Source organism: Notamacropus eugenii, chromosome 2 (assembly GCF_028372415.1).
Source record: "Notamacropus eugenii isolate mMacEug1 chromosome 2, mMacEug1.pri_v2, whole genome shotgun sequence".
Classification (NCBI taxonomy): Eukaryota; Metazoa; Chordata; class Mammalia; order Diprotodontia; family Macropodidae; genus Notamacropus; species Notamacropus eugenii.
The window spans coordinates 24935611-24948639 of record NC_092873.1 but is presented as its reverse complement, the minus strand read 5'-3'; the positions used below and the strand labels follow the sequence as shown (position 1 = coordinate 24948639).

Below are 13029 nucleotides of genomic sequence, written 5' to 3'. Positions count from 1 at the left end.
AGGCCTCTGGGATTGGCACAGCAGTCAAGGCAAGGCCCAGACGAACCTTCACAAAATCCACAAGAGAAAATGAGACCAGATGGGAGCCCCACTCAGCCTTCTGTTGGGTGGCAGGTGCCAAATATGCACCATTTGGGTTTGTTGTGAATAACATGGGGATCCTCTTCTGTTTTATTTATTTCTATCTCTGGTTGGTAGTTTGGAGACCAGAACTCACCCCAGAAAGTCCTCTGCCCCTGGAGGAAGCAGCCTGGCTGGGGGCAGAGGCTGGCTTTGAAGTTGGAGATTACTGCCCACTTACTGCCCATGCATGCTTGTGCCAATCCTCCTTTGAGGTCCTCTCCAGTCAGCCCTGAGACCCCAGGGCTTTGTGCCTTCTATAAAAGGGGGGCTCTATGCACTATCCAATAGTCAAGGCAGCACCCGAGAGAATGGGTGGGCACCCTTTAATCCCACCTTTGATCAGACTCTTTACCTCCACCAAAGACAGGCACGTGTGCAGAAACACAAGGCAGAGCGACAGCTGGCTCTGGGAATCCCTGGCCACCACACGGCCTGATGGGTTCTCAGATCGCCCTGGACCTACTTTAATGGGACAGCAACACAGGTCCCTCTCTGTCTGGAAGCACATAGATACCGTCAGTGTGAGTGTGTGTGTGTGTATGTGTGTGTGTGTGTATGCGCATATGTGTGTGTTTACATGTACATGGAGGTGGGGGTATGCGGATGTGTTGTTCCCCAGACCCATCTGGCTTTCTTCTGTGTCACTTCCCCTCCATTTGTAGACCAGCCCTTCCCCCACCAATGGGCCCATCGGAATTAGGCTGACATTCCCTCCTTCATACATGGTCTCAAAATGGGGTATCTTACAAAGTCTGGGCTGGGCATGCCCTGGTACCGGAGTTGTAACTAAGGTGAGGAGATCAGAGCTCTGTTCCACAGCACCAACATTTAGAAGGTGATGGGGGCATGGGTATTTCTTCAGCAGATAGAAATAATGGAACTTGGCAGGGAGGTTGCTACAACAAGATGCTTTCAGAGGCTGGGTCCCTCCCCTGGCTGGGAGCTTTTCACTAGAGTTCAAACCCAGGTCTTCTGACCCCAGGTCCTCCTGTTTTTTGTCCTGCACCTAAAATCCCTTTGTTTATCTGAATGGAATTGAATTTGACAGGCCAATTACAAACTGTTCTTAGTAGTAGCAGCTGCTACTGCCTTAAGGTTTATAAAACACTTTACAAATATTATCTCAACAACCCTAGGAGGGAGGTGCTACTCTTATACCCATTTTATAAATGAGAAAACTGAGGCCCAACTATTCACTGGAATAGGACCTTACAGGACCTATTAAAGTCCTATGATCTTAGAGATGGAAGACACCTCGGAGATCCCTTCCAGTTCCTTTTATGGAGGAAGAGACTGAGGGTCAGGGTGGTTCTGTGGCATGCCCAAAACCAGCCAGGCAGGTAGTGAAAGAGGCATTTCTCTTTCTAATATAGCTCATTCTTCTCTCATTCAGTACTTGATAGTAAAATATGCTCTAAAAGAGTCCTGACTTTCTGCCCAGGTGGGGAGGTGGGTACTGGCTTCTCCTTTGTCTGAGCTGGGCTGTTAACAAGGTCTGGCTTGTGCTCAGACAAGGGAGGTCTTGGGTTGCAGTTCTTGGCCTCCTTCTTACTTCTGTGTAGCTTGGGGCAGATAGACACCGGGCTTCTCCTCTCTGGGTCTCAGTTTCCCCAACTGTGGGAAGTAACAGGGGCTCTTCTTCCATCCCCTCTGCTAGAGGGCTGTCCCAGTGCCTATGAATAGGACAAAGGTGGTCAGGATACAGGGCCTAGTGGGAGAGGCCCCTCCATGCAGTCTGTTTTCAGGGTACTAGCCGAGCTATCCCCACTGGCTGACGGGCAAGGAGAGAAGCAGGGATGGATGAGTGACCAGCAGCCCTAGAAGCCCATTGACCAAATGGTGAAGGGGCTGAGATCAGCAGAAGAAGTACCTCCCCCACGAAGGAAGTACCTGCATCCCGGAGCTGGGCAAGGAAAGACTTTGAGAATTGCTGACGGTCCCAGCAATGGAAGTGTCCAGGGCCAGGACTGCCTGGGCCCCGCTAGCTCCTGGCTCACCTACCTGCCATTGTCTCCCCAGGCAAACCCCCAGCAGCCAGTGTGTTTGACCTGAAGGAAATCGCTCGCCTGCTGGGCCTGCCCGGGGTCCGGCCTGTTTTCTTCATCAAAGTCCTTTCTGGTTTTCCTTCAGGTGAGTCCCAGCCTGGTCAGCAGGGCCAGGGGCCAGGCTTCCATGGGAGGTGTCGAGGCTAGCTTACTCATCTCCCAGTTAAAGAGAGAAGTGGAGGGGGGCAGAAGGCAAGATGGGGAGGAGAGCCCCTGGCCGATGCTCACACAGCAGTGGGCAGGAGGCTGGACATTCTGACAACTCTTACACCCGCTGCAGTGCCCTAGCTGTCTGGACTGGTCCCCAGAAAAACCCCAAGCCCCAACCATTCCCCGTCACAGACAAAACTGACTTAAACCAAGTCCCTTTCACTAACAGCCTCATTCCCTCCTAAGGGTTTGTGTAGCCAGGGGCTCCTGGGCTGATGGGGCCCCTTCCCAAGGACCACAGCTCTGCCTTCTGCAGATGGCCCAAGCCAGCCAAGAGGCAGGTGGGGCTGTCAGCCTCCCTCGGATCACCCCTGAGGACCTGAACAAGGCACTGGATTTATAATCCAAGAACCTCCACCGATACTTTCCTGCTGTGTGACCTTGGAGAAGTCACTTTTCCTGGGCCTCAGTTTCTTTGTCTGAAAAACAGATATAATAAGGTTCATATGCCCTTCATGCCAGCGCTGTGCTCAGAAGGTGTTTTCTTTTCTTTCTTTCTTATTTTCTTTCTTCCTCTTTTTTTTTTTTTTTTTGAGGCAATTGGGATTAAGTGACTTGTCCAGGGCCACACAGCTAGTAAGTGTCTGAGGTCAAATTTGAAACCAGGCTCTGCTAACTACAGGTGCTCTATCCACTACAGCACCACCTAGCTGCCCCTCAGAAGGTGGTTTGTAAACCTTGAAGCAGCAGATAGAAGGGCATTTTGGCAAAGGTCTCCCAGGCTGGCCCTTTGACAACACCAGCTTCAATTTCTAGGAACGTGAAGGTTTACATTCTGCTTCCCTGCCAACAACCCACTAGGGCTGTAGGTATTATCCTCACCACCATATAGCTGTCAGGGGAGCTTATCCCAGGGCCAAGCATGGCATTCCCAGGCTGCTTTTCTCTGGTTTTCAGGAACGGTGCTGGGCCCAACCATGTGCTCACTACCCCCAGGCCCACCATGGGCACCAGAGTCAGGCAGCAGGCAGCCCTACGTGTGGGGAGGGGAGGCCAGGCTGAGGACCAAGTCCCCAAAAGGTCCTCAGTGCAGGGCTTCCCCATCTCTGACCTTTCCTGAAGCTCAGGTTGTTTGTCTGAGCACCCAGCTGGGCAGAAATTCCCAGGCAGTCAGAAAACAGTTTCTATCTGCTCGGGCCATCAGCTTCCTTACCCACCTCCCTTCTTCAGGGGAAATCCCTTAAAGCCAAAAGCAACCAGAAACCGTGAGAAGCAGGCACTGCCCAGACAATGGGGCCTCTGTGCCAGTGCCCCCCACCTGGCCAGAGTTGAGGTGCCCTTGTGGATGGAGGTGGGGGTTGGGGCTCAGATGTTTCCTGATCTGCCCCGTTTTTCCCTTCATGCTTCTATCTCTTGGCTCACTTTTCCAGACCAATGCTCATCTCCTGCCCCACACTGCCCCAGAGAGCAGGAGTCCTGAGGCTGGGACAAGGGCAGGCCCCCAGACCAAAGAGCAGCCCCCACAGGGAAGAGTGTCTAGACCCCTTTAGACCCCCTTAGCTCTGGTCCAGCTCTCCCCCCAGCCCCACAAGGAGGGACATGGACGAAGGCTGGAGGTTTTCACCTGGATTATTTTGGGATGATCTATATGCTTGGGGAGATTGTGGGGCAATGGTGAGGACTCAAACCTCAGCTCTGCCTTTCATGCCTGTGTGACCTTAGACAGGTCATTTAACTACATGCCTCAGGTTCTTCACCTGTAAAATGTTGGGGTTGGATGAGGGGGCTTCTGGGGCCCCTTCTAGCTAGAGGTCTGTGCTCCCAAAGAGCTCTCAACATGAGGAGGCTCAACTGGCACGGACCCTGGTCCCACTCGTCCAGGGACCTTCTCACACGTGGACCTCTTGCCACTTCTCCAGGGTGTAAAATGAGAATCCTCAGCAAGAGTCTGTGCAGGGGGCAAAATCTCCTTGAAATGACCACAGTTCAAGCTGGACAGGTCCTTTGTGAAGCCTCTAGCTGTGAGAGTGTGTGTCTGTGTGTGCACATTTATGTGTGCACATGTGTGAATGCGTGTGTGAGTGCAGTGTGTGGTGTGTGTGTGCTCCTAGGTGTGTATTGTGTGACTGGGTGTGCATGTGCATGTGTGCCCTGAACATAAGTTTAGCAGAGGGCACTGGGAGGACAAAGGGGCTTGGGTTCAAGTCATATGAGAATGAATCGAAGGGAAGGGAAGGGATGGGGCCTGCAGACCAGAGGAGAGTCCAGAAGGTCTTCCGGGGGCTGTGGGTCTGTCTCAGGTCAGAGAGGCTGGGCAGAACAGGTGCACTGACCCTCCCTACAGCTGCAGCCTTCTCTAGGTGGCCTCGGGAGCTGGACGCCTCCTGCTCAGGACTGATGTAGACACTCCCACAAGGAAGCAGCTCTGGCTTCTTTCCTTCAGCTGCCACTGTGGGAAGGATCCTGGGCAAGTCCTTTCCCTCCTGGGTCAACAGTTTCTTCCTCTGGAAAAGGGGGTGATAATAATGTTTGCATTGCCCAGAGAGGCTGTGAAGAGAGGGAGGTGCTCTCTTTCTTGTTAGAGGCCCAGATTCTGGTGCTGCCCTTGGTCCTGGTTCCTTCCCAACTCAGCTCCTCATTGGCCTCTCTCTCCCCAGGGATCTTCCTGATCATGTTCTCCATCATCTCCATGGATTTCTTCAAGCTGGATGCAGCACAAGCCGGGTACCTCATGTCCTACTTCGGGGTTCTCCAGATGGTGAGTGTCATGGTGCCCTGTGGGCACCAGGGCCAGCCACAACCCCTCCTCTGACACTGGGGGAGGGGCAGGGGGAAGGAGAGGAGAGGGAAGCCACAGCACCATGTTTGATCCTGAGTACACATGGGAATCCTTAGAACATGGAAGGTCAGAGCTAAGAGGTACCTTAGAACATGACATGGAACATTAGGGCAGAAAGGGCCCTTAGAATGTATGTCTGAGACCTAGGAGGTTCTCCTTAGAACCCATCTAGTTCAACCAGCCTAGCTGGCAGCTGGAGGTGCTGAGGATCAGAGAGGGTAAGTCTTTTGCCCAAAGGCACACAGCAGGCATGGCAGATGGGAGGCTGAGCCCCTCTTGGGTGCCCCCTCCTAATACACTAGGCCTTCTTGTGCAGAAGAAACCAGGCTGGGCAAACCCAAATCAATTTTCATTGCAGTTTTCCCATCAGGGAGCTACAGGCAGCCAGTGTGTGGGAGCAACTTTAAGACAAAATGTGGCTAAACCACCACTAGCTCTTCACCCACTAGCCATCTCCAGCACCAGGGGCTTGGTGGTGAGGTGAGATCCTCCAGCACCAAAGCTGGAGGAGGAAGACCTTCAGGAGTGGGGGTTCCTAAGGAGCCAGGCTGTCAGGCAGTGCAAACACCGACATCTGAGAATTGACTTGGCATTGATAAACAGGAAGGAGAGCAAGGCTAGCCTGCAGCCAAGTCCTTGATCCCCACTCAGTGAACTTGGCCACTGTCCTCCTGTGGTCCACGTAGGCATCTGAGCCCAGGTTGACTAAGGCCAAGGTCCTAGAGGCTGGTCACCCAGCCCAGCTCTGGCCTCTTGTGGCAGCCCGACCCATGACCCTGGTAATAGCAGGGATGCTACCCATGGCCCTGGCTACGACCATCTAACAATGGGGATGCCCAGATCGATTTCAAGGTGAAGTGAATTTGAGAGACCCTCTTATGCCTCCGTCCTCCTCCAATAAAATGTACAGATGAGACCACCAGGACTGAAAAGATAGGAATAATGCTTGATGGCCACAAAGTCCCAAAGCCGCCCTCTCCCCTACTGGCACTGCTCCCAGTCTCTGACAGCCGACTCCCCACCCTGGTGGTGGCTCTCAGGCCGCAGCCTAGGACAGCACTCCCAATGGAAGATGATGAGCTTCCCGTCACTGGAGGTCTCCAAGTAGGCTGCTCATCGGGAATTTTGTGAGGGCAGAACAGAAGCTCACATCATCATCGCTGCCTCCAGCCTAGCCAAGAGGGTCTAATCCCCATTTTACAGACTAGAAAGGATTTGTCCAGGGTCGGTACACCAAGGAGACGGCTTTCACACCCAGCTCTCCTGACCACTGCACTGCCCTATTTCCCACTGGTGTGCAGGAAGATGGCCCCAGAGCTCTGCTCCCCCACCTCCTGAATCCTAGCATGCTCCCCACGGACCCTGGCATGCCTGGCAGCCGCCCACCCATTCCTACAGAGACCAAAGGCAGCCGGAAACCCAGCCCACACCAAATGTGGTTGGGAAAACGGCCGGGGCAGCTGCTCCACAGCACAGAGCACCTTCCCTGGGGCGGGGAGGGGGAGGGGGGCCTCAGCACACACAGATGTCTCCATTGAAGAGACAGCCTTGTTTGCCTGCAGAAGTGGGAGCCAAATGGGCCAGCCCTCCCTACAATGCCCAGTCCAGCACTGTTTACACTCGATAAGCTTTTATTGAGAAGACTGATCCTTGACAAACAGTTACACTCAGGGCTGGGGGAGAGAGAGAGCCTGGGCCTCTTCCCATGGTTCCCAAAGCTGGCCAGAAGTAGACTGCCTCCTTCCCAAGCAGGACAGACTCCCTGTCCCTGCAGAGATGACGAGGCAGTCACTGGATTAAGTCAAAGGTGGGATGACGTCTCTGTGTGGGAGTGTCAGACCCTCTCTCAAGCTGCCGGGCCAAGAGGCTGATCTTCAGTGTCAGAGGTGGAGCACATCCAGGCCCTTCCCTAGGATCATCTCTCTGCAGGGAGGATTGGGTCAGAATCCCTGGCTCCCCACTTGACCCTAGAGCTCCAGGCAGCCTGGGAAAGCAGAGGAGTCCAAATTTGGAGGAAAGCTCAGAAATCACTAGACCCAACCACTTCATTTGACAGAAGGGGAAACTAAGGCTCATAGAGAGCAGGGAGGGTCCTCTGATTCCAGGCATGGGGCTCCTGGCCCACACTGCATCTCCTCTTGGGTAACCTCTTGCATCTCCATCTTGGTGTAATATCTCTGGGTCAGTCTGGCCAAAGGGCCTGAACCTGAGGCTGTGGGCATGACCTCCTACTACCAGGCACTGGTCATTTCCTGGGCCAAAGGGCTGAGGTAGGTGCCTGGGGACAGAGGAGGCTGCTGTGGATGCCTCACCTTGTGGGAAGTCTGGGCTGTAGATCCCAGAATGTGGAACACAGGCCCACTGAGAGATGCCAGGCCCAGCTCTGCACATGGCCAAAGTGGGACCCAGGCCAACGAAAACATTATTTTGAGAAATTAGAACCAAAGGAACATGCCAGAGGGACCACAACAGGCTTCTCCTGACTCCAGGGTCACACCACCCACATGCCCTCCTGTGCCCTAGTTCATCTGTCAGGCAGTTTCTTGGGTCAGGCAGAAGACTCAGCATCCAATCCGTCTTACTCTTACTGAGCGCAAGCTGAGGTCAAGGCCCAGGACCTGGCCCTGAGGAAGCTCCCCTGGACCAATTGAAATATCACCTGGACAAGAACAGTGAGGCAGATGCAGTGTGAGGGGAGGGGCCCTAAAAGATCTCCCAGAAACCTGAAGAAAAGAGGACCCACTTGGGCCTGAGGAACCAAGGGCACACTTCCCAAGGAGACATCTCTGAGCAGGGTCTTCAGGACTCACTGCCGCCCAGTGCTGTCCAAACAGACCACTCAGCTAGGCTGGGCATCAGGAAGACCTCATTCAAAGCCTGCCTCAGGCCCTGGGCTGCTAGCTGTATGACCTTGGGCAAGTCACGTTGTCTCTAGAAAAGGAGATTAATAATAACGGCTCCCTCCCAGGGTTGTGAGAATTGTATGAGAGATACAAATACATCCATACATCCATACACATAGATACATACACATATACATGCATGCATACATTGATCCATAGATACATGCACACATTGATACATCCATACATATAGATACATGCATTGATCCATACACACATAGGTACATACATACACTGACACACAGATACACATGTTGATACATCCATACACACATAGATGAGTATAAATGGAGATCAATATGTAGATACACAGATAAAGACAGATAACTAGCCAGATAGATGGAGGTAGAGAGGCAGTTAGAGATGGATGGCAGATTGATCCAAAGTGATTCACAAACCTTAGACAGACGCTAGCTATTATAATGACTACCATTATTCATCCTGGGTACTTCAGGCAGGAGCAGAGAAGGTCGGCTGAGGTGGAGGGAGGCAGTAACTCAAGCCCGTTGAGCTGGATTTGAGTGTGGAACAAGGACTCATGAAAGAAGGGGCCACAAGCCACAAGAGCCCATGCCCCACCCTTCTCCCATGGGGGGAAGGAGTATGTTGGCATGTGCTTGGCAGCTGAGTGTTAGAAAGGACTTTTCAGAGAAGGGCATCCAGGAGGGTGAAGGACTGAAGCCAAGCCAGGTGAGGCCTGGCTGAAGAGATGGGCGAACATGAGCATATGTCCTATCCTGACAGTATCAGCCTTATTTTCCTTGGCCCCAGAGGACAGATCCATAAACAATGAGTGGGAGCTTCTGAGAAGCTCATTCAGGATAAATGCCAAGAAAAATGTCCCAACGATTTGAACTATCAGACTGTCTGTGCCCTTTGACGCCACCATCCCTCTGTTGGTCACATGGCCCCAAGAAGTCAAAGATAGAAACACAGCTCTAACACCTGCCAAAATATCCACAGTTACCTCATGTGGTCTCCAAGGATTGTAAACAAAGGGGGTGTGCCCACGAATCTAGTGAGATATGATTGTGCAGCAAGACACAGGACTGGGAGGAATTAGAGAAACATGAGAAGATTTGTATGAGCAGGAGCAGTGGGGCAGAGAGGCAGAGACTATGAGGATGGACTGTTCTATCAGGTGCAGTCACTAGATATTTTTGTCTGGTTGTCTTTGTCACAAGTGAAGGTTCAATCTAGCAGGGGAAGTATTCAAATGACTAAGATATTAAAAACAGAAGGCATCACCAAACACATTAAATAGTGGAGAGGCACCCCAAAATAAGATGGCCTGAGGAGGTGGTGAACTCCCCATCCCTGGAAGTCTCCAAGCCAAAGCTGGAGAACACTTTTGGGGGGAAATTATAAAAAGTATTCTTGATCACTTAAGCGCTTGCATTAGATGCCACTGAGTCCCCTTCAAACCCTGAAATGCTAAGATTTGCTGATTCTCTATGACTGAGATCCAGATAGCAAGAGAGCAGATTCCTGAGAGCCTCAACGTGAAGCCAAATTTTGCTTTTTGGGGAGTCCCTGAGCATTTGTGGACCCTAACTGGCTACTCTTGGGGACCAGTTATAGAAGGTCCAGCTATACCTAGCACCAGCCATATTGTCCCATTAAAATAGTCGGAGAGACTTTATCAAATACTGTGCTGAAAGCCACTGCCTTTACAGTATTGCCTCAACCATGCATCATGTGAACAAACCTGCTAGAAAAGGAAGTGGGAAGGAAAGCCATGATGCCTCTGGGCTGTCCCCACTTTGGCTCCTCTCATCAGATACCCAGGAATCCTGGGGGAATCGGTCAGTCTCAGTGACCGAGTCCTTCCTCAGTCCTGTGGCACCTCCTTTGTTCTCCAGACATCCCTGTTGCCATGCTGGCGGTCACATCAGCCACTCCTTTCAGCTCTTGGGCCCAAGGATTAGCACTCCCTCAGCACAGCCGGCTGCTCTCTTTCTCTCCTCACTTCGCTTGGGTGTTGGCTCCCTCTGAGCCATTGATGTTCTGCCTAAAAGTCATTCTTCCTGGCCAAGGAAGCAAGAGAGTGATAGCTGGGCAGCTCTGCCTTCTCTGGGTCACCAGTTGTCATAGCATCGGCACTATCCTACCTTGGATCCTCCTGGTCCCAAGGGTGGCCTTCTCTTTACAGGCCCATGTTATGCTGTTGTATGCATACTCTTACCTGCTTTTCTTCCTCTGTTCCAGAAGTGCCTTTTTAAGATTCCAGTGGACTGGTTGGTGAGCCCCCTGTGCATCCACATCAGTCTCTTTAGGGTTATACCTTTTCTTTTTTCTCCTCTGGGAAATTTTTCTTTGAGCCTTTAGGGTTCCTGTCTTGAGAGCATATAGCCTCTCTTCTGCTCCACTAGCATTTTCCATTTACTGATTTGGGAACCTTTGAAATTGACTCCCCCAGAGTTGAGGATCCTATCAGACTCTGCCCCTTCTCCTTTCCAACTCCCTCACAAATGCCCAAAGGAAGTAGTCACTCACCTCCAGTCTCCATCATTTTCACCCCAGAAACCAGCTGCACCTTTTTGCAAAGAGAAAATTCCAGTAGATGTCTGATCATTGACCTCATGACTGTATCATGCTTTCATGTAAGGCCTCTGGTCTCTTTCCCAAACTTAGCTTTCATTTCTTTATTCTTCCAAGTGATCTAAAGAGACAAGTTGATAGCTAGCTTGAAGAGACAACAGATTCAAGGAGAGTTCTTCAAATGGAACTGGAGGAATTGGACTCTAGTTACAGACAGAGCCAGGAGAGGTAGAGAGATCCAAGATACTGGAGAGGGGGGGCAGTGGCTGGCAGATCTGACTAGATGACCCTTGACGGTCCTTTCCAATTCCAATGGCTATAACAGAAAATCTATCTGGTCCAGTGGACTCAATGCTTGACCTGGAGTCAGGAAGAATTCAGGTTCAAATCTAGCCACAGGCATTTACTTTCTGGGAGACCCAGACCAAGTCACTTAGCCTCTCTCAGGCTCAGTTTCCTCATCTGTAAAATGGGGATAATTATAGCACCTCCCTCCCAGGGCAGTTATGAGGTTCAGATGACATAATGAATATCAATCACATCACAAGCCCCTCAGTACTATGCAAATGTCTCCTGTAGTAGCTGTCAAGTCCGACACTCTGCAGTTACCAAGGTTCTATGATTTCCAAAGTGTGTACACTAAGACTGGTGTGATGGAAAGGATACCATCCTAGGAGTCAAGACACCTGGCTCCTCAGCTTGGTCCGATGTGTGACCTTGGGCAAGTCCCTTCACATCTAACATGAACCCACACAGTAAGCCAAGGTACCTACAGTCTGGAAGAGGCATCAGAAGCCACCTGGTTGAACCCAGATCTAAGCAGGTGATCCCTGCCCGCCAATCCCAGCAAGTAACCATCCCCCCATACCCCTGGGCCAGCTCTCAAGCCAGCCTCTTCCCCCTTGGGTCTGTTATTGAGAAGCTTTTTTTCTTGCATCAAGCATAAATCTCCATCTTTAGAACCCCTCTCCCCATCATTCTGGCTACTGGCTCTGCCTTCTGCAGCCAAGTGCACAGAACAAGGCTAATCCCTCTTCCAGGTGACATCTCAAGATATGGCAGAACCCTAGTCTTCTCTCTTACAACTCGAAATGCCTAGTTTCCTCTGTTGAGCCTCCTGCCCTCAAGGACCACAAAGTCTAGGTGGGGGTAGGTCAGGCCTACCAGCTGCTTTCCCTGTGGTGCCCCAGCCCCTTGTACTGATGCCCATTTGTGTTCCCCTATGTCAGAAGCCTCCATGGCCTTGTCCTGCTGCCCCCAGCAAATCTCAACAGGTCAGAGCATTGGACCGTAGCTACAGAGATGAAATTCAATGGGGACAAATGTAAAGTATGACACCTGGGTGTGAAGAATCAATGGCTAAGTAGAAGATAGTGTAGACAAAGCACATAAAGGAAGGAAGGAAGGGAATAAGCATTATTTAAGCACCAACAATGTGCCTACAACACTGTGATATGATCTTTACAAATACTTTGTCCTCTCAACAACCCTGAGCTATATGTACTATTATCATCTCCATTCTACAATTGAGGAAACTGAGGCAGACAAAGGTTAGGTGACTGCCCAGGCTCACACAGCTAATAAGTTTCTGAGGGTGGATTTGAACTTAGGTCTCTGTGTTCATTTTGGCCCCACAATTAAGGAAGCACATTAAGAAACTGGAAAAAGTCTATAGAGAGGCAGGAGGGGTTGGGATTGTTTGTCTGGAGAAGAGAAGGCTGGAAAATTTAATGCAGCACCAGGATGGCTGACCTGTGGGGGAAGGGTCAGCCTTTGTCCTGTTTGGCCCGAGAAGGCGGAGCCAGGAGCCCAGGGGAAAGATTCAGAGAGAGGGATAGCTCCTGCCAATGATACCGGGTTGTCCTAGTGTGGAAGAGGCTACCTGTAGGAGGTGTGAGTCGCCCCTCCCAGGAGGGCTCCAGACAGAGGCTACATCGACCCCCAGCTCCTCCCAGCTCAGAGTTTTGGGAAGCTGTAGGGTGTCAGGGAGCAAGGTCGCCCCCAAACACAAGGCCTGGCCTTAGAAAGCACTTGATGAGTTTGGGTGTTGAATTGAACGAAAGGAATTTGGCAAGTACCAGTATCAGATAGTGGCGACCAAGTGCCCTGGGAGTATCAGACAGTGGAATACCAGTATCAGACAGTGGAAACCAAGTGCCCTGGGAGTATCAGACAGTGGAGTACCAGTGTCAGACAGTGGAGACCAAGTGCCCTGGGAGTATCAGACAGTGGAATACCAGTGTCAGACAGTGGAGACCAAGTGCCTTGGGAGTATCAGACAGTGGAATACCAGTGTCAGACAGTGGAGACCAAAGACAGGCCCCAGAGAAAAGAGAAGTAGCTGCTGGGAGATGGGGGGACTGGAGAGGGCCACCTTTCAGGAGGAAGGTGGGGACCAACTTGATTTTGTCCTTGGCCTTGAAGGAAG

At 51.6% G+C, this 13029-nt stretch overlaps 1 protein-coding gene across 1 annotated transcript in view; it reads left to right on the top strand.

Moving 5' to 3' along the window:
- SLC67A1 (solute carrier family 67 member 1) overlaps positions 1–13029 on the top strand; it is a 75551-nt gene that overhangs the window by 47895 nt on the left and 14627 nt on the right. Inside the window, exons 7-8 of the mRNA XM_072639469.1 lie at positions 2143–2253; positions 4976–5076. Coding sequence (XP_072495570.1) covers positions 2143–2253; positions 4976–5076 — 212 coding nt within the window. The remainder of the gene's footprint in view (positions 1–2142; positions 2254–4975; positions 5077–13029) is intronic.